The 20,479-nt window shown below is 41.3% G+C and overlaps 1 protein-coding gene across 1 annotated transcript in view; it reads left to right on the forward strand.

The window, feature by feature from the left end:
* Positions 1–20,479, forward strand: part of SYT16 (synaptotagmin 16) — a 150,919-nt gene that overhangs the window by 109,874 nt on the left and 20,566 nt on the right. The window contains exons 5-7 of the mRNA XM_070292482.1: positions 1,888–2,100; positions 11,232–11,488; positions 17,886–18,326. Of these exons, the coding sequence (XP_070148583.1) occupies positions 1,888–2,100; positions 11,232–11,488; positions 17,886–18,326 (911 nt within the window). The remainder of the gene's footprint in view (positions 1–1,887; positions 2,101–11,231; positions 11,489–17,885; positions 18,327–20,479) is intronic.

The following is a 20,479-nucleotide window of genomic DNA, read 5'->3' on the forward strand; positions in this document are numbered from 1 at the left end:
CCCTTGCCTGACACAGAGGTAGTGCCTGGAGGGACACAGGGGTGGGTGGTCTTATATGCTTCTTATCCTCAGGGTGTGTACAAGTTAGATGGAATGGTTGGCAGTTAAATAGGTAATTTCTGCCACAAAGCTGGAGGGAGCACTGACAGGACAGGCTAGAGAGTGATTTTATAGCACATGGAAGGAGCCTTAAATCCCTAAAGTTGATTTAAGGGATCAAGGAAGAAATCTCTGGAAGAAATGATACCTCTGCTGAGACCTTAGTGGTGAGCTGGATTCTTGACTAGTTTAGACAGGGACTAGAGAAGAGTATTCCAGACACTGGGGATCATGTGTGAGTGTTGAGGGTGAGAGAAGGGCTCAGGCTTGAGAGAAAACACTGAGTATTCATCAATCCAGTCAACATTCAACAAGTGTTTAAGTACTTACTCCTTAGCATGCATTGTTTTACGTACTATAGAGACATCAGATAACAAAACAGGTGGTATTTTTATTTTCACGGAATTTATTGGGGAGAAGAAAGAAAAAATATCAAGTGCAGGGAACAGAACTCCTTCAGGTCAGTCACTCAGTCGTGTCTGACTCTTTGCGACCCCATGGACTGCAGCACGCCAGGCCTCCTTGTCCATCACTGACTCCCGGAGCCTACTCAAATTCATGTCCATTGTGTCGGTGATGCCATCCAACCATCTCATCCTCTGTCGTCCCCTTCTCTTCTAGCCTTCAATCTTTCCCAGCATCAGGGTCTTTTCAAATGAGTTGGTTCTTTGCATCAGGTGGCCAAAGTATTGGAGTTTCAGCTTCAGCATCAGTCCTTCCAATGAATATTCAAGATGTATTTCCTTTAGGATGGACTGATTGGATTTCCTTGCAGTCCAAGGGACTCTCAAGAGTCTTCTCCAACAGTACAGTTCAAAAGCATCAATTCTTCAGCACTCAGCTTTCTTTATAGTCCAACTCTCATATCCATACATGACTACTGGAAAAACCATAGCTTTACTGGGTGGACTTTTGCGGGTAAAGTAATGTCTCTGCTTTTTAATATGCTGTCTAGGTAAGCCCACAGAGCTCCTTAATGTAGAACAATCAGGGAAGTGTTTAGGATGAAGTCAATCTGAGACCACAAAGTTGAGAGGAGTCAACCAGGTAAACACCTGCGGAGGGAGGGTTTCTGGCAGAAGGAACAACATGGGCTAAGGCAGGAATGATCAGATACTGCTGGACAAACGAAGAGGACTGACCAGTGCACTGGGGTGGGGAAAGTGGTACGAATGATTCAGAGTGTCTGGGTTGGGTTGTTGGTGATGGAGAAAGGCATTTCTAGTATAAACTAGTTATTCATTATTTTTTAAGACACATACAACATGGTGTCGCTTTTCAAATCTAGGAAGCTCTTGGAAGATCTCAGTAGCTAATATCTCTTTTCTGAAGTGAGTCTTCACTCTGTGTGTTAATAGCTGAGATGAGGCAAAGAGCATAGTTTTCATCACCAGCAGCTGATGTACACATAAGATACATGTGTGTCCAGATTGCCGGTCCTATTCCCAGTCGTGTGCACATGTCAGCAGTGTAACGACCCAGCAGGCTGCCCAGCTCAAGAGGGCTCAGTATGTTGGTTACAGGGCACTGGCAGTGGGGTGGCATGGGGAAGGGGGTACCAGTGTTTTCTCTGGGCTCTAGCCCTGTAGTTCTAATTACCCTTCTGAGCTTTCTTTTCCTGTTTCATTCCTTTGGACTCAAAACTTGTGTTTCAAAAGTGCTTTAAATTCTTTCTACCCACCTTCAGTCTGCTTTGATCCAGATTAATTGACCACTGCTTCTCTGGAATACCTGTCTCTGTTTTCTTGTGGGCCCCATAGAAGACTCATGGCTCTCGTTTGCTTCCAGTTAACAGCTTCGGAGATGATGAAGAGCTGTCCACATCTTCTGACAGTGATGAGGAGGTGATCAAACAATTTGAGATTTCTGTGTCCCGGTCCCAGAGTTTCTGCTCGGGAGCATCTGAGAAAGGAAAGCAGACAGGATTGGAGCATAAACCAAAACCCAGTCACTGTCTCTCTACCCACAAAGAAGACAGCACAGAAGTGTCCACCTGCAAAGGTATTCTTTGCATCAAACCTTTCCTTTATCTAGACCAGGTATGTCTAATGGTAAGAATGATTTTGAGTCACTGCACTGGTATTTGTGAGTCCAGAGAGGAGAGCAAAAAGAAGGGTGATGTCCAGAAGGTGGGACGGGGCAAAAGGGCTGCTTCAGATCTTCCAAGGAGCCTCATGCAGAGAGAATGGATCAGCGGTACCAAAGTCTTGATCCTGAATTGTGGAACCCCCTTCCTTCCTCATAGTTAACTGCTTTGTACATTGTGACAGCTAATAACTAGAATGGTATTTTTCAAGGTTTATAAAATTTCATTCCATTCTGACAAGTACAAAAATGTTATATACATGTCTGCTGATGTTGCACTTCTGTGCCTTTCCTCCCATTTGAAAATGTAGGATCCATTTTCCATATATCTATGTAACCCTAGATGATAGGTTGTATTATTAAAACAATAGGTATGTTTTACCTTACAAATAAAAATAATGTGTTTTCATAATATTGAATAACCTTTTTTAAACAACATGTACCCTGCACACTCTCCCTCATGCCCTGTGGTTTCTGGAGCCCAACCTATATTAGAATCCTGGGTATGAGCAGATCTCTTGCCACCCTCCATCTTCATTTTAAGTGTACTTTTCACAAAGGGAGAGGGGGACACTCAGGGCAGGGTGAGCACAGCCTGTGACTGTGAGTGGGGCTTGTCAAGGGTCCTTCTCCCTGCCCACCAGGCACACAAAACAACCTAGGGAAAGAACAGTATGATATTTCTTAGTGCTTTCTCTAGCAAAGGTCAGGCATCTCTATCTCTCTGACTCATTTATGCCCAGAACCCTGAATGGCGTAGGACGTTGAAACAGGGAACAGTCTGTGAAGTGTATCTGGTTAAAAAAAAAAAAAAAGCCAGAGAAAATGTCATACTGTCTACCGCAGTGACCTGGTCTAAAATGACCCGGGTTCTCTAATCTTTTCCTTCTTTCCTCTGGTGCTGTGGTTCATCCAACCAACGGGCTCATAGTTGGTCTTCCTTGTTTTTCAGCACTTAGTAGTAGGAAGACAAAAAGGAGAGTGTAGAACTGAGAGACGATAATGGAAGAAATTTCTGATTTGATGATATGGATGAAGTGGGCAAAAAAAGAACAAAGGAAGCAGAAAGGAAAATTAACAAATGAGCCCTATTTTTTAGCAGGAATATAATAATTTGCTGACCTAATGTAACTTTACTAATGCGCATGGGCCACATAGCATTTTATTGCTCATCTTTTTAGCCCAGGTAAGCCAAGAGATAAACACTCAATGTAACCAAAGAATAGTAACAGTTGCAAGAGGCCCTCTGTAATCTCCTCACCCTCTCTCCTGTTTGCTTTTTCTCTGCTGTTACATCACAGCACTCCTCTCTCTCCACTGAGAGGGCAAATGTTAGCTAATGAAAGTTAATCGCAGTTGATCCCCTGTGAGTAGCTTGTTTAATTCTAAAGCTAATGGCCCCATTTCCCAGAGGCCTAAGTGTCTAGATTTTGATTTATACAAACACACTGTTCTGAGAGTTCTGACAAACACTGTAGCCCTCAACCTTCCTGGAATTAGCAGCAACTTTTGTCGTAACCGGTGTGATTCTGAGTTTTTTGACAGATGGTGATAGAAAGGCTACATTTTTCTCTACCGAAGGGTGGAATGAGTCTACTACACTGAATGAATTACCTGCACACTTTGAAGAAAATCAGCAGGAGTTTTCATAAGAATGATTAACTGCATGCTAAATTTTAGGTTATCAAATGCCATGGAAATGTTAATGTAATTTTTATTGCATGATTTTTTCTGTGCCATTTCTTTTTGTTCATTTTTAGATCATTGAATTTGTGTCAGCAGTAAAGAATAATGAAAAGATTAAGCATGCACCCCAGAGAGAATTTTTTTTAACGCCTATTCTCTATTTAGCTATTTTCCCTTCTACCTTAAACATGTTTTTCTAAGATCAAATTTGCATGCGTGCATGCTAAGTTGCTTCAGTTGTGTCTGACTCTTTGCAATCCTATGGACTATAGGCCACCAGGCTCCTCAGTCCTTAGGATTCTCCAGGCAAGAATACTGGAATGGATTGCCATGCCCTCCTCCAGGGGATCTTTCCCACCCAGGAACAGAACCCCCATCTCTTATGTCTCCTGCATTGGCAGGTGGGTTCTTTACTACTAGTACCACCTGGGAAGCCCCAAGATCAAATTTAATTGTAGACAATTCTTTCACTTAAAGGGTGCATTCAGAACATAGAACCAGTGAAATTCAAGGTCCAAACCCACTTAAAACCTTCTTCATATTCCAGAACCTTCTTCATATTCCAGCTAAATTCTCTCTTGTTTCACGTATCTGATTTAGTGTTACTGTGAATTAGTTGTCACTGTATTCCTGATAATGTCAAAGAGGGCTTGGCCTAAGTGATCTGAATCAGGAGCTGTGCATGACGTCTCTATGCATGTAAGGTAGGCTACAGAATATTAGCCCACATATTGGACTTTTTGTTTGTCTCAAGCAAAACCTTATTTTTGTTTGTGAAATATTTAGTTCTTAAGATGTTTCATAGTAGCTAATCATTACCTTCCTGGTGTCATTTAAAACAAGTCAGTTATCTCCTGTGTGTGTGTGTGTGTGTGTGTGTGTGTGTGTGTATTTTAAGAGATTTTTTGCAAAGAATTGGCTTATGTGTTTGTGGGAGCTCTGAAATCCACTGTTCAGAAGGAGAGGCTGAAACTCAGGAAGGAATTGAAGCTTCAGTCTATAGATGAAACTGCTTCTCCTCCAGGAATGCCTCAGTTCTCCTCTTAAGGCCTTTCAAGGGACTGATTATGTAGGATAATCCCCTCTACTGAAAGTCAACTTTAATTATATCTACAAAATGCCTTCACAGCAACTCCTAAATTAGCGTTTGATTGAATAATTGAGGCCTATAGCCAAGCTGACACATAAAATTGACCATCACGAATGGTAGGCAAAAGTATGGGTAATGGAGGGAAGAGTCTTGTAGTAGAAAAGAAAGCATAAAAGGATAATAGGTTTATACTCCTTCAAAGTGGGATATGGACTAAAAAATCTCCTCTCATAAAATAAATATGGTTGATGTGACACAATTATGCTCTATAATTTCTAAGAAGCCAGGATACATTTCTTGACAACAGGCAATTACTTTTCTGTATGTGTTTAAGGTGACCTGACCCTCTTTAATTTAAAGCATGCGAAGATGCTTTATGTAACAGTGAATAACCCTTCCCCCTCTTTGCAACTTGACTTGTCCCCAAGATTTGCCTTTCTAATTCATTCCTTGCTTGTCTGTCAAGGAAAATGGTTTGTTACATTAATATAGTTCTTACGTTTTTCAGTTATGAATAGCTTTTTAAGGCTTTAATGTAGCTTTTGAAAATTCCCTTATTACTGATCTAAGTATTATCACTGTAGGAGTTGAAGTCATGAGACAATTTTATGGGGGTAATTTCTTGGCAGAGTTAGATTTTGTGCTGAGATCCTGCTGGGCGCTACACACGTTGATGGATGACCCACTGTTTAATAGGACATTTTAGTGTTCGTGTATGTGAGGAATGGATGGGCTAATTAGAGCCTGAGAAGAAAATTCCGCTTTGTGTTATAGGGTTTTGCAAATGAAATAACCCTTGTTCTGTCATTTTCTGGGTCTGTGTGTGTGTGTGTGTGTGTGTGTGTGTGTGTGTGTTTGCCAAATAACCGAAAGTATGAATGTCAAGATTTTAGGTATCCTATGAGAGTGTTTCCAAGAGGCCTGAAGTGAATTATTAAGAAAAACAAGGCAGATGGAGAATTTTTCAATGGCTTGCCATGACTTGGCAAAACTCCAAATGAGGGGTTGGAATTTGTGCCCTGAAAACCAAGTCTTCCCAAAGATTTTTGTGTCTGGTCTGCAGAGGGTGATGCTGTGTTTTTAAGTTTATGTGTTTATTGTAGGTGGGTCAAATATTGTCTGCTAAACCACTGTCCACACTGCTCCATATTGCTACACATCTTACTGTTTCAAGTATTTGTTATCTGCATAGCCTTGAAAGCTACTTGGGATTTAATAAAACTCACTTTGAGTCTGAAGGAGTCAGAGAAGATTCAGGAGTTGTTGGGACTTTGGATGGACAGGAAGGAGAGAAGAGGAGGAAGGGCTTGAAGACTGCTGTGAACAAAAATATACAACTGTTGTTTTCATGGACAAGACTATGCAGTATATGGATGTTGCTTAGCAGCTTCAAGGACCTTATGTTCTAGCTCAGATTTTAAGACCAATGGTGGGAACAGCTGCTATTATACAGTGTGTAAATAAGAGCTGAGTTTGTCATCCTCACGAATCCTGTCTATATCTTTAATTTTCCATCATCCTGGGAGTGGGGGACACTGGAGAAGAGTAGAGGCCAAAGAGAAAAGACATCCTTGGCTACTTTCTGGGTGTGGGAGGCAATTTAGAGTGAAAGCTATTGCTTAGGAAGAACAGTAAGACCCTGTCAGTTTTTCCTTATTATCTGAGGGTAACTTGGTTGTCAGGGAAGAGGAAGGGGATGAACAGGGTAAGGGAGTACTGGGAGAGAAGAGAATGACACTAAGGGCTGAGAAAGACTCTGAGTCTAAACGAGTCAGGGGAGATTTGGGAGTTGCCAGGTCTACGGATGGACAAGAAGGAAAGGAGAGGAGCGAGGGCTTGAAGACTGCTGTGAACAAAAATATACAGCTGCTGTTTTCATAGCCTATGAGACCATAGATGTCTACAGGTTTGGTGGTAGTACTGAATGGGCTTTGCTGGGTTGGATGAGGCCAGACAGATAAGCCAGGCTAATATTTATGGAAAGGCTGGTGGTTGCTAGGCAGATATTATTTCACATGTCCACAGTAAATTTCTGATGGCCTTTCCCAATGACTCAGTTGTTACAGAATCTGCTTGCAATGCAGGAGATTCAGGAGACTTGGGTTCAATCACTGGGTGGGAAGATCCCCTGGAGGGCGAAATGGCAACCCATTCCAGTATTCTTGCCTGGAGAATTCTTGCCATGGACAGAGGGGACTGGTGGGCTATAGTCCATGGGGTTACAAAGAGTCAAACATGACTGAGTAAGCAAACACACATAGACAACGAAACAAAGGTTAAGACAGTTCAAATATTGTTCAAGTTCTTTTTTTTTTTTAATTTTTATTTTTATTTTTTTTAAATTTTAAAATCTTTAATTCTTACATGCATTCCCAAACATGAATCCCCCTCCCACCTCCCTCCCCAGAACATCTTTCTGGGTCATCCCCATGCACCAGCCCCAAGCATGCTGCATCCTGCGTCAGACATAGACTGGCGATTCAATTCACATGATAGTATACATGTTAGAATGTCATTCTCCCAAATCATCCCACCCTCTCCCTCTCCCTCTGAGTCCAAAAGTCCGTTATACACATCTGTGTCTCTTTCCCTGTCTTGCATACAGGGTCGTCATTGCCATCTTCCTAAATTCCATATATATGTGTTAGTATACTGTATTGGTGTTTTTCTTTCTGGCTTACTTCACTCTGTATAATCGGCTCCAGTTTCATCCATCTCATCAGAACTGATTCAAATGAATTCTTTTTAACGGCTGAGTAATACTCCATTGTGTATATGTACCACAGCTTTCTTATCCATTCATCTGCTGATGGACATCTAGGTTGTTTCCATGTCCTGGCTATTATAAACAGTGCTGCGATGAACATTGGGGTACATGTGTCTCTTTCAATTCTGGTTTCCTCGGTGTGTATGCCCAGAAGTGGGATTGCTGGGTCATAAGGTAGTTCTATTTGCAATTTTTTAAGGAATCTCCACACTGTTCTCCATAGTGGCTGTACTAGTTTGCATTCCCACCAACAGTGTAGGAGGGTTCCCTTTTCTCCACACCCTCTCCAGCATTTATTGCTTGCAGATTTTTGGATCGCAGCCATTCTGACTGGTGTGAAGTGGTACCTCATTGTGGTTTTGATTTGCATTTCTCTAATAATGAGTGATGTTGAGCATCTTTTCATGTGTTTGTTAGCCATCCGTATGTCTTCTTTGGAGAAATGTCTATTTAGTTCTTTGGCCCATTTTTTGATTGGGTCGTTTATTTTTCTGGAGTTGAGCTGCAGAAGTTGCTTGTATATTTTTGAGATTAGTTGTTTGTCAGTTGCTTCATTTGCTATTATTTTCTCCCATTCAGATGGCTGTCTTTTCACCTTGCTTATATTTTCCTTTGTTGTGCAGAAGCTTTTAATTTTAATTAGATCCCATTTGTTTATTTTTGCTTTTATTTCCAGCATTCTGGGAGGTGGATCATAGAGGATCCTGCTGTGATTTATGTCTGAGAGTGTTTTGCCTATGCTCTCCTCTAGGAGTTTTATAGTTTCTGATCTTACATTTAGATCTTTAATCCATTTTGAGTTTATTTTTGTGTGCAGTGTTAGAAAGTGATCTAGTTTCATTCTTTTACAAGTGGTTGACCAGTTTTCCCAGCACCACTTGTTAAAGAGATTGTCTTTACTCCATTGTATATTCTTGCCTCCTTTGTCAAAGATAAGGTGTCCATATGTGTGTGGATTTATCTCTGGGCTTTCTATTTTGTTCCATTGATCTATATGTCTGTCTTTGTGCCAGTACCATACTGTCTTGATGACTGTGGCTGTGTAGTAGAGCCTGAAGTCAGGCAAGTTGATTCCTCCCGTTCCATTCTTCTTTCTCAAGATTGCTTTGGCTATTCGAGGTTTTTTGTATTTCCATACAAATCTTGAAATTATTTGTTCTAGTTCTGTGAAAAATGTGGCTGGTAGCTTGATAGGGATTGCATTGAATTTGTAAATTGCTTTGGGTAGTATACTCATTTTCACTATATTGATTCTTCCAATCCATGAACATGGTATATTTCTCCATCTATTAGTGTCCTCTTTGATTTCTTTCATCAGTGTTTTATAGTTTTCTATATATAGGTCTTTAGTTTCTTTAGGTAGATATATTCCTAAGTATTTTATTCTTTTCGTTGCAATGGTGAATGGAATTGTTTCCTTAATTTCTTTTTCTACTTTCTCATTATTCGTGTATAGGAATGCAAGGGATTTCTGTGTGTTGATTTTATATCCTGCAACTTTACTATATTCATTGATGAGCTCTAGTAATTTTCTGGTGGAGTCTTTAGGGTTTTCCATGTAGAGGATCATGTCGTCTGCAAACAGTGAGAGTTTTACTTCTTCTTTTCCAATTTGGATTCCTTTTATTTCTTTTTCTGCTCTGATTGCTGTGGCCAAAACTTCCAGAACTATGTTGAATAGTAGCGGTGAAAGTGGACACCCTTGTCTTGTTCCTGACTTTAGGGGAAATGCTTTCAATTTTTCACCATTGAGGATAATGTTTGCTGTGGGTTTGTCATAGATAGCTTTTATTATGTTGAGATATGTTCCTTCTATTCCTGCTTTCTGGAGAGTTTTTATCATAAATGGATGTTGAATTTTGTCAAAGGCCTTCTCTGCATCTATTGAGATAATCATATGGTTTTTATTTTTCAATTTGTTAATGTGGTGAATTACATTGATTGATTTGCGGATATTGAAGAATCCTTGCATCCCTGGGATAAAGCCCACTTGGTCATGATGTATGATCTTTTTAATGTGTTGTTGGATTCTGATTGCTAGAATTTTGTTGAGGATTTTTGCATCTATGTTCATCAGAGATATTGGCCTGTAGTTTTCTTTTTTTGTGACATCTTTGTCAGGTTTTGGTATTAGGGTGATGGTGGCCTCATAGAATGAGTTTGGAAGTTTACCTTCCTCTGCAATTTTCTGGAAGAGTTTGAGTAGGATAGGTGTTAGCTCTTCTCAAAATTTTTGGTAGAATTCAGCTGTGAAGCCATCTGGACCTGGGCTTTTGTTTGCTGGAAGATTTCTGATTACAGTATCAATTTCCGTGCTTGTGATGGGTCTGTTAAGATTTTCGATTTCTTCCTGGTTCAGTTTTGGAAAATTGTACTTTTCTAAGAATTTGTCCATTTCTTCCACGTTGTCCATTTTATTGGCATACAACTGCTGATAGTAGTCTCTTATGATCCTTTGTATTTCTGTGTTGTCTGTTGTGATCTCTCCATTTTCATTTCTAATTTTATTGATTTGATTTTTCTCTCTTTGCTTCTTGATGAGTCTGGCTAATGGTTTGTCAATTTTATTTATCCTTTCAAAGAACCAGCTTTTGGCTTTGTTGATTTTTGCTATGGTCTCTTTTGTTTCTTTTGCATTTATTTCTGCCCTAATTTTTAAGATTTCTTTCCTTCTACTACCTCTGGGGTTCTCCAACTCTTCCTTTTCTAGTTGCTTTAGTTGTAGAGTTAGGTTATTTATTTGACTTTTTTCTTGTTTCTTGAGGTATGCCTGTATTGCTATGAACTTTCCTCTTAGCACTGCTTTTATAGTGTCCCACAGGTTTTGGGTTGTTGTGTTTTCATTTTCATTAGTTTCTATGCATATTTTGATTTCTTTTTTGATTTCTTCTGTGATTTGTTGGTTATTCAGAAGTGTGTTGTTCAACCTCCATATGTTAGAATTTTTAATAGTTTTTCTCCTGTAATTGAGATCTAATCTTAATGCATTATGGTCAGAAAAGATGCTTGGAATGATTTCGATTTTTTTGAATTTATCAAGTTTAGTGGCATTAGTGGTAAAGAATCTGCCTGCCAATGCAAGAGATACAAGAGATGTGGATTTGATCATTGGGCTCAGAAGATCCCCTGGAGGAGGAAATGACAACCCACTTCAGTATTCTTGGCTGGAAAATTCCATGGACAGAAGAGGCTAGTGGCTTATAGTTCATGGAGTTGTGAAGAGTTGGACTCATTTTATCCTTCTAACATAATGTACATCCTAAATATGCTCATATTATCATAAAGCATTCAGTCTTCTTGTATCCTATATAATGAACTAATGGATTTTGATTTTATGGGCCAAGTTTATCCACTATATAGATGAAAGTGTGTTTCAGCAGATGTTATTTAATGAGTTTTGTTTTAGCAAACTTGATTGGGGGTGGTTGTTATTGCCCATTTTCTCTAGATAAAAAGATGAAACATGATAGTACATTTGAAAGAATTTCCTTTTTGCAAATTTAGGTTTGGATGGAGCCAGCCAACTGACTTATTCTGAGAATCTGTCTTATGGTGAAGATGATCCCATCTCTGCCCATTCACAGTCCCCTTGTGAGCTGGGGGACACCAGGCACCATGATGTATCTCCTGGAGAGACCAGCGTGGTCCACAGCCTCAGCCGGCAGTCCACAGAGGGCAGCCTGGAGATGGAGACAGCTTTTAATAACCGGGGATTCGAAGATTCCTATGCTACTGACAGCTCCTCTGTGTGGAGTCCAGAGGCAAGTTGTTTGTTTTTCCTTGCTTGAATATTGTCAGCTCCCTGGTTCATTGTTACCCTTCCCCTCCCCGTTCTTTTCCTCCCTTCCCCCCAAACCCCAAGAAGAAAATTTTTCCAAAAAGGAAGCATTGCTTTGAAAAACAAACACCTAAACAGCCTTTAATGGAAATATATTTTTTATTCAGATGACCAAGTCCCAGTTCCTATGTGTGCCACTAAAAACATCATATATAAGTAAAATCTATCAAAATGGAAAATAAAAAGAAGCATTGGTGGCAGATTGAACCCAGCAACAATCAGGCTTCATTTTTTATATAAAGGAGTTTTTAGTTCTTTAGGGAGGCTGGATTATTTCCTTCATAGTTTCAATTAAATGGAGTATATATATATTTTTTTTATACCAAATCTTAAGTTATGAATTTTTGAATATGATAATTATTTGGGAATGAAGTAAAAAATACAATGACCCTGCAAATGAAATTATACAAGGTGTTATGATGAAGATCGTATAGTATGAACCTTTTTATTAGGTCCAAATTGAGCTGAAGTTCTAAGAGATGGCATTAGTCTGTCATGTCTCTCTGTCCATTGACTTGCTTTTTGGTTAAATCTCTGATAAAACATATATTGCCTAATTTCTTTTCCAGTTGAAACTTACTTCCAAACATGCCTAAACATCCAGAAGTATGACTGGAGGACTGCTCAGATTCATGTTCATTGAGTCACTGATACTATCTAACCATCTCATCTCATCCTCTGCTGCCCTGTTCTTCTTTTGCCTTTGATCTTTGCCAGCATCAGAGTCTTTTCCATGAGTTGGCTCTCAGCATCAGGACCAAAGTATTGGAACTTCAGCATCAGTCCTTCTATTTAATATATTCAGGGTTGATTTCCTTTAGGATTGACTGGTTTGATCTCCTTGCATGACTTTGCTGCTGCTGCTAAGTCGCTCCAGTCGTGCCCGACTCCGTGCGACCCCAGAGACAGCAGCCTACCAGGCTCCCCCATCCCTGGGATTCTCCAGGCAAGAACACTGGAGTGGGTTGCCATTTCCTTCTCCAATGCATGAAAGTGAAAAGGGAAAGTGAAGTCGCTCAGTCGTGTCCGACTCTTAGCGACCCCATGGACTGCAGCCTACCAGGCTCCTCCGTCCATGGGATTTTCCAGGCAAGAGTACTGGAGTGGGGTGCCATTGCCTTCTCCATGCATGACTTTAAGAGATATTAAATATTCTAATATTTAATATGTCTAATACCTACTTTGAAATTAATGTTGATGAAATAACTCATGTAGTTATATAAAATTTTGTGTGAATAGAGAAAGGAGAAGGGTAGATGGATTTTGTTAGCATCAATCTGCCTGAGAAAATAAACAGGGTGGATCTCTTATTAGAGCCTGGACTGTCACACACACCAAATGCTCATCAAGGAGGAGAAAAAAAATATCACAGAAAATTATGTTTCAAAGCCTGACTGCTAAGGTACTGGAGCACATAGAGAAAGCGTGAGGAGATGACGCAGGGATACGTGTGCTCTGTGTAGAGTTATTGCTGAAGTCCAGGGATGGCAACTCAGATACGTGGTTTGTGGCTGGTTAAAAGAAAACCTTCATATAGAGACCCTCAAAGCTATCTATCTTATACATTTTGTTTTAAAAAAAAGTCTGCTTCCTACTGGTTTACTGCCAAGAATCAGATCAAATCCCACACACTAACATTCAACATTTAAAAATACGATTCTTTTTGGCTCTCTCACCACATAAACAAAACAGAACTGTTTACCTGCCTATTGACAGTCTGTCCCCTTGATAACTGTACCACTGGGCTTGGAATTACTTTCTCCAGGCAACCTCCCATTTGCCTGCCTCATGGAGCTTCAATAGAAGACTAGGTGTTGAAGGCACTAAATGTTCTCAGACTCCAAAAATACCCAGACATCTCTGTGTGCTCCATTCAACCTCCTATCTATTTTGAGACAAAAACTGTAATTTGGTGCTCCTACAGTAGAACCTCAGATGCAGTGTGGAGGCAGTTCCTGTAAATGTCTGCTTTGCAGGCTTAGCTCACCTTTTAAGAATTGATTTATTTGCCTCTTAGCTGTATTAAGAAGCCTCTCTTCCCCTGTGTATCTGGCATCAGGAACACACAGTGGGGTTGTTTACTTTGGGCCACACAGATGACATCAACAGTATCTTGTTAAAACAGAAAAGCTTTCAGTTTGATAGAAACATCGTTAAATCTTCATGGGTTTTGCCAGGGTGGTGCAAGTGTTCCCATCTTAAAGGAAAACCCAGGATATGAGAGCCAAAGGAATCATTTATGTTGCCGCAGAAGGAAACCGGTCATGCAGTGTGCCTACCTGTTAGGCTGATGGCTTTGCAAGCATTGCTCTTCTCTGCTAGAAAAGGCCATTGACTTTTTCCTGCAGACCCAAGGCTTGGCAGGGATGATGATAGGAGGGTGGTTGGCGATTCTGAGCACACAGGGAGGCGGCTGTCCCACTTTTCATCTCTGCTTTCCACTGATTAACTGATTGGCCTTGAGAAGTTAATTAAAATCTGCCAAATGGGGATAAAAATGAAGAGATTTTTACCTTGCAGGAAGGTCAGATGGATTAGCTGTATTAACAGTACCCACCTGAGGAGTGCCTTTAGTTGCCTGGTGATAGGTAGAGTATGCTGAAATAATTAATTGCTATGAAAATACCAGCCTTCACAAATCTTGGTCTCAGATCAACCCAGGAAGGGACCACAAAGCCCAGTTTTTATGAGCCATAGCTTGGATTGTCCCCATCCAGAGTCTGACTGTTGCCTGGAGCTGTGTCTGATTCAAGATTCTCAGGACAGTTATTTCAGACCCTTCCCCAGGATCTCAGCACAAAGCTGCAGATGGAGTGAACATTTATCTGAATGCAGAGCCTGGTAGATAAGTGGGGAAATGCTCATTAACTAGATATTTTTACCTTGGCATTGACATTGATGACAAAGCTAGGAACTGTTAGCTAATATCAAGAGCAGAAGCATAAAAGGATGTAAAATTCAAAGTAGTGTGTTTCCACCTCCCATCTCCTATCTTATTTCCTCTTCATCTCAGACACTTACTATGCATGTAAGTAGTTAAGGTGACAGGTTTGTGGGGAGGAAGGTAGATACCATTGTTTCACATGAGATTTGGGACTTTGAGCATTAATACTGGCAAATCTTGGGTAGTTCTGGCTGGGCATATGATTTGGGTGGCAAAGAATGAGTTATTTAGGCATTCTAAGCCTTGGTTCCACTCTGCCCCAAAATGAGGATATTGAAAACCTATCTTATTAGGTTAATGAAAAGTTAATATGCATATCTAAAAAGATAATGCTTCTTAACTGGATTTCCCAAAAGTACAGCTTACTTTGTTAGGACATGCAGTCCCAGGAATCAAGAGTGAGGGGCAAGGGAAGTGATACAGGGAAGGGAGAGCCAGTATGAGAGTGTATAATCCAGTTGTCTGCCACTAAGTGTGACTCCTGACTTGATCTTGTGCAACTATACTATAAGAAGCTGTAGAAATTAGTCCTAGGACATCTGTCCAAGGGGAGAAAAATTTACTGCATGGGGGGCATGAACCCCTCACATACTCTGGACTTTATATTGATGGGTGACAAGAAGTATTGTGTAAATTTCCAAGCCTTGACATCAGCGGATAGGCCTTTGGTGAGAGTTGAGAGTTACCTTGTGTGGGAGGGAGGAAAGATTTTGTTGGCTTGTGCCAGACAGAAGCTCCTTAGAGCCCAGCCTGTAGGGGAAGAAGGAACAAGAGGCCAAGAAGGTCTGAAGTGCATAAGAATGGGCTTTGTGTCCATAAAGGGTTTAGTGTGCTACCTGGTGTAAGGAAGGGCTTTAATGAGTGTTAACTGTTATTCCTTATGGTCCAGCAAGCAATGTAGAGATGATCAAGGGTAAGCTAAAATAGATGGGAGTTTTAACAGAAGACTGTGACTTGATTTTTGAGTTGGCATAACTCCTTGGAGACTTGCTTCTAATATTATATCTACACTAGTCAGTTGTATTCAAAAGTCTCTATAGCAACCACTTTTATCACTTGAAACTAAGTACCTCTGAATAGAAACAGTCACACATGAATGCATGCTCAGAGGAAAAAATGTAAGAAGCCTAAATTTTCCCTTAAACAAGGAGCCCAGGTTTTCTTGGTAGACTAATGTGAATCTTAAAGAGAGGGCAATTATTAGACATCTACTAGGTGTCAAGTCCTTTAATTTTCACAGCAACCCTGTAAAGTAGGTATCATCTCCATTTTACTGTTGATTAAAACAGGAAGTGGGAAAGATTAAATAACTGCCCAGCATCCTAGAGGTAGTATGTGGTAGACTTGGGATTCCTAACAATATCTCATTCCAGAGAACCACGCACTTTCACCTGAATTCTGTGGGTGAGTTTTGTTGATGAACATGCATTTATGAGGTCTATTATTATATTTTTAAAAATAAAGAGTTCTTTGCTTTTCAAACTTTTTATTTTATATTGGAGTATAGCCAATTTAAAATGTAATAGTTTCAGGTATACAGCAAAGTGACCCAGCCACACATATACATGTATCTTTTCTCCCCCAAACCTCCCTCCCTTTCAGGCTGCTGTATAACATGAGCAGAGTTCCCTGTGCTATACAGTAGGACCCTGATTGTTACCCATTTTAAACAGCAGTGTGTACATATTGATCTAAAAATAAAAGAGTTCTTAGCACAGTTGATACTCTATTACATAAAGAAGAACTGATTCTTATTTATAGTGAGAATCAGACCAAAATTTAGTCATGAGCAAGAGGCATGCCTTCAGAGGAAAAAATCAAATTATGTTGACATTAGTAATAGTTTGTTCGAGGGTGGTTCATTAGAGCAAATGTGATTCAGCTCAGTTTTCTCAGTGAGGTCATTGGATCTGACTGGCTGAGGTGAACTTCTGTCTAAAAATGATATTTCATAACAAGGGGCCATGATTGTAAATAAGCATCAGTTCAATGATGAGAATAGATATCTTCGGAGGCTTGTCTGAGCCAAGCATTTTCCCACAGCTTCCCAGGTGATGCTAGTGGCAAAGACCTGCCTGCCAGTGTAGGAGGCATAAGAGACATGGGTTAGAAAGATCCCCTGGAGGAGGACATGGCAACCCACTCCATTATTGCCTGAAAAACCCCATGGGCAGAAGAGCCTGGCAGGCTACAGTCCAGAGGGTCATACAGAGTCAAACATGACTGAAGCGATTGGCACATTAAAACCTCACGACACTTTATCAAGCAGGCACCTTAATGCTCATTTTTCAGCTGAAGTACAGAGAACATGACCCTTTTGGCCAGGGCCAAAAATCTAGTCAATGTTGAATTTTAATTTCAACCCAGGTGTTCTGTCCCCAAGCCCAGTGTTGTATTTGCTAAGTGGCTGCAGAGGATGCCCTCCTAAACCCTTCCTACTCCAAGAGTGACTGGAGGCTAGCTGAGACTTCCCTGTGGCCTGAGAAATGCAGAATTTCAGACCTGGCTCCTGGTCCTACTGAATCAGAATTCCCAGATGATTCAAGTCCACTAGAATGTTTGAGAAGCTCTATCCTAAATTTTTTCTGCCATGTACATAGACAGTCTATTAAAGGCTCATGGCCTGCACTAGGATCCTTCTCTGCAGGGCCTCCTGGCTCAGAGAGCACAGGCCCAGGCAGAGTCATTTCTCCTGGAAACGTAAGGAAAAGTTAGCTTTTGGCAGTTGCATAATTAACTAATTTTAGACTTAGTATTTCCGTTGGTTTCAATGATAGCACTTTGCAAATTGTAAAAGCTTTGTTCATTCATTCCAAAAGCATTCAGATGTGTAGAGCGGACTTTTGGACTCTGAGGAAGAGGGAGAGGGTAGGATGATTTGGGAGAATGGCATTGAAACATGTATACTAGCATGTAAGAAACGAATCGCCAGTCTATGTTTGATGCAGGATACAGGATGCTTGGGGCTGGTGCACGGGGATAATCCAGAGAGATGATATGGGGTAGGAGGTGGGAGGGGGGTTCATGTTTGGGAACTCATGTACACCTGTGGTGGATTCATGTCAATGTATGGCAAAAACCAATACAGTATTGTAAAGTAAAATAGAGTAAAAATAAAAATTAAAGAAAAAAAAGGAAAAAAAAAAAAGGAAACAAAAGCATTCATATGCTTTGAAGGCTCACCATATGTCTGGTGCTGTACCCTCAAGGAACTCCCAGTCCGATGGAGAGACCAGGAAAGAGACCTTTCTAATGTGTGAGGTTATAAGCTACCAGTCCAAAAGTGTGAGGTTCTGAAGAAGCACAGAGGGGCACCATCTTTCCAAGATGCATGAGGCATTGTTCCATTCCTAATCTTTCCCTCTGTCTACAACAGGAACAGGACGGGACCAATTTTCAGGTGCCACCTGGGGTCCCAGAGCCCATCTCAAAATGTGGTGACCTGGATGTCATCTTTGAATACAGAGCTGCCAGCCAGAAGCTCACAGTGACCATTGTGAGAGCACAGGGCCTTCCGGATAAGGACCGAAGTGGCGTCAACTCCTGGCAAGTGCACGTTGTGCTGCTGCCCAGTAAGAAACAGAGGGGCAGGACCAGCATACAGAGAGGGTCCAACCCCATCTTCAAGGAGAAAGTCACCTTCGCCAAGCTGGAGCCCAGAGATGTGGCTGCCTGTGCAGTCCGCTTCCGCCTATACGCTGCCCTCAAGATGACCCGGGAGAGAATGATGGGTGAGAGGCTCTTCTATCTCAGCCACCTGCACCAAGATGGGGAAATGAAAGTGACTCTTGTTCTGGAGCCAAGAAGTAATATCAGTGTGAGTATGTTAAATGGTGCTGCTAATGACGTGCTATGTTGGAGGATCTGGAATTGTCAGCCCTTAATATAGTATATTCAGCCTGTGAATTCAGACACCCTTAATTTAATTTCCATTTTGCCCTTCTCATCCTTGTGAGCCATGCTTTGCACTTCATGGTACAATGGGGTGTTTATTTTTGTGTGTTTGTGCCCATAGCCCCTGTATCCCTATGGATGATAGATGTATCCCTATCCATTTTGGATAATGGATGTATCCCTATCCGTTTTTGGTCATGACAGCAGCAGAGTAAGGGAGGACACAGGGAAACTGCGAGAGACTTCTTGGCCTTCTCGTTAGCTGATAAGTGGTTCTACCACCCATCCCCCTGCCCTGACCCCAGTGTACATATCAGAGATGTATGAGATACATCTCATGATGCATCTCAGAGATGGGGCTTTCAAAGTGAGGTTCTTAACACGTGCACCTGAGGAGGCTGTAGAGTAGTCCTGAACTCCAGCCACTTCTGAGACCTTCCATTTATATGACTGGGCTTTTTCCACATGCCCATCTGCTATGTCCCTGGGTTTCAAAATAAGACAGCACAGCCTTTATATCTACAAACAAGTAACTCTCTTCCTGTGGGCTTTATATATATATATATATAAATACCCACCCCAGTATTCTTGCTTGGGAAATCCCAGGGAGGGAGGATCCTGGTGTGAGGCTCTCCTTCTAAAAATCACATAAAAGATCAGGTAGTTACCTTGGGCTGTTGGGCCAATCAGTCATTCATTCCAGAATGTTCATGAGTACCTACTATATGTCAGGTGCCACATAGGCAGAGGAAGGAACGAAATAGGGAATGCCCTTGCAAGGTGAACAAAATAGGTGATGCCTTACAATCTGGTGGAGGAGGGCAACAATAGACAGCCGGAGTAGAGAGTGACAGGCTGCATTTTCTTCTGAAGGGTAAAAAAAATTATCTTTCAGGTGGTGGGATGACATAGAAAACAAAGAACAAAAGGAGCCAGCCTAGGTGCCATGTGGACAGGGTCTCCAGACAGAGGGGCTGGCATATGTAGACACCAGCAGGTGGGAAGGGGCTTGACTTGTCTGAGGAAGAAGAAAGGAGCCAGAGAGTTCAGACTGTGCTGATGGGGGATCTAGTCACTTACATTTTTAATAGATGTCTTAAAATTCATATCTTTAGACTCAAAATCCTGATTTTTGCCTCACAAAATCTATTTTGGGCTTCCCTGGTTGGTCAGTAGCAAAGAATCCGCCTGTCAATGCAGGCGATGTGGGTTTGAACTCTGGGTTGGGAAGATCCCCTGGAGGAGGAAATGGAAACCCACCCCAGTATTCTTGCTTGGGAAATCCCAGGGACAGAGGATCCTGGTGGGCTGCAGTCCATAGGGTAGCAAGAGTCAGACCAGACTTAGCGACTAAATAGCAACAATCTATTTTACCTGCAGTCTTCCCATCTTGGCTAAAGACAATCTCGTGCTTTGCATTCAGGTCAAAAATCTTAGAAGTCATTTGTAACTTCTCTCCATCTGAAATCCTACTGGCTTTTTATTAAAAATCCAACCAGAGCCTGACTCTCTGCTGGATTATTGAAATGGCCTCCTAGTCATCTCCCAGCTTCCACCTTTGACCCCTATAAACTACTTCCAGCTTGGGGACCAGAAGGAGCCTTTGAGACATAAACTAGATCATATCTTTATTGTTTTGGTTCAGTCACTAAGTCGTGCCTGACTCTCTGAGACCTCATGAACTGCAGCACATCAGGCTTCCCTCTCTTGTCTCTGTTCAAATCCTTCTTTTTTCCCCAAGCTCAGAGTAGAGTATGTCTTAAATCCTGAGGAACAGAAGTCATGGGAGTTCATAGGAGTCCTGCATCATAAAGCGTGAAGACAGGGATGCTCCCACCCCTGTAACTCTGTGTCGGATCCTGCGCTTTGTGCTGGGGGCACAGAGCTGAGTAGGGGAAATGAGCCTTGTGAAAGAACCTTGCAGTAAAAGTCCTCCCATTTACCTGTTATTTGTTGAGTGTGATTATCAGCTATGCAGTGGACAATGCACTGTGACAGACTGAGGGGTTTATAATATAAGGCTGAGGATTTGAGGGGAAAGGCAAGCTGTGCAGTGACAGGTCTCACAGTGGACAC

This window comes from Ovis canadensis, chromosome 7 (assembly GCF_042477335.2).
Source record: "Ovis canadensis isolate MfBH-ARS-UI-01 breed Bighorn chromosome 7, ARS-UI_OviCan_v2, whole genome shotgun sequence".
NCBI classification, from domain to species: Eukaryota; Metazoa; Chordata; class Mammalia; order Artiodactyla; family Bovidae; genus Ovis; species Ovis canadensis.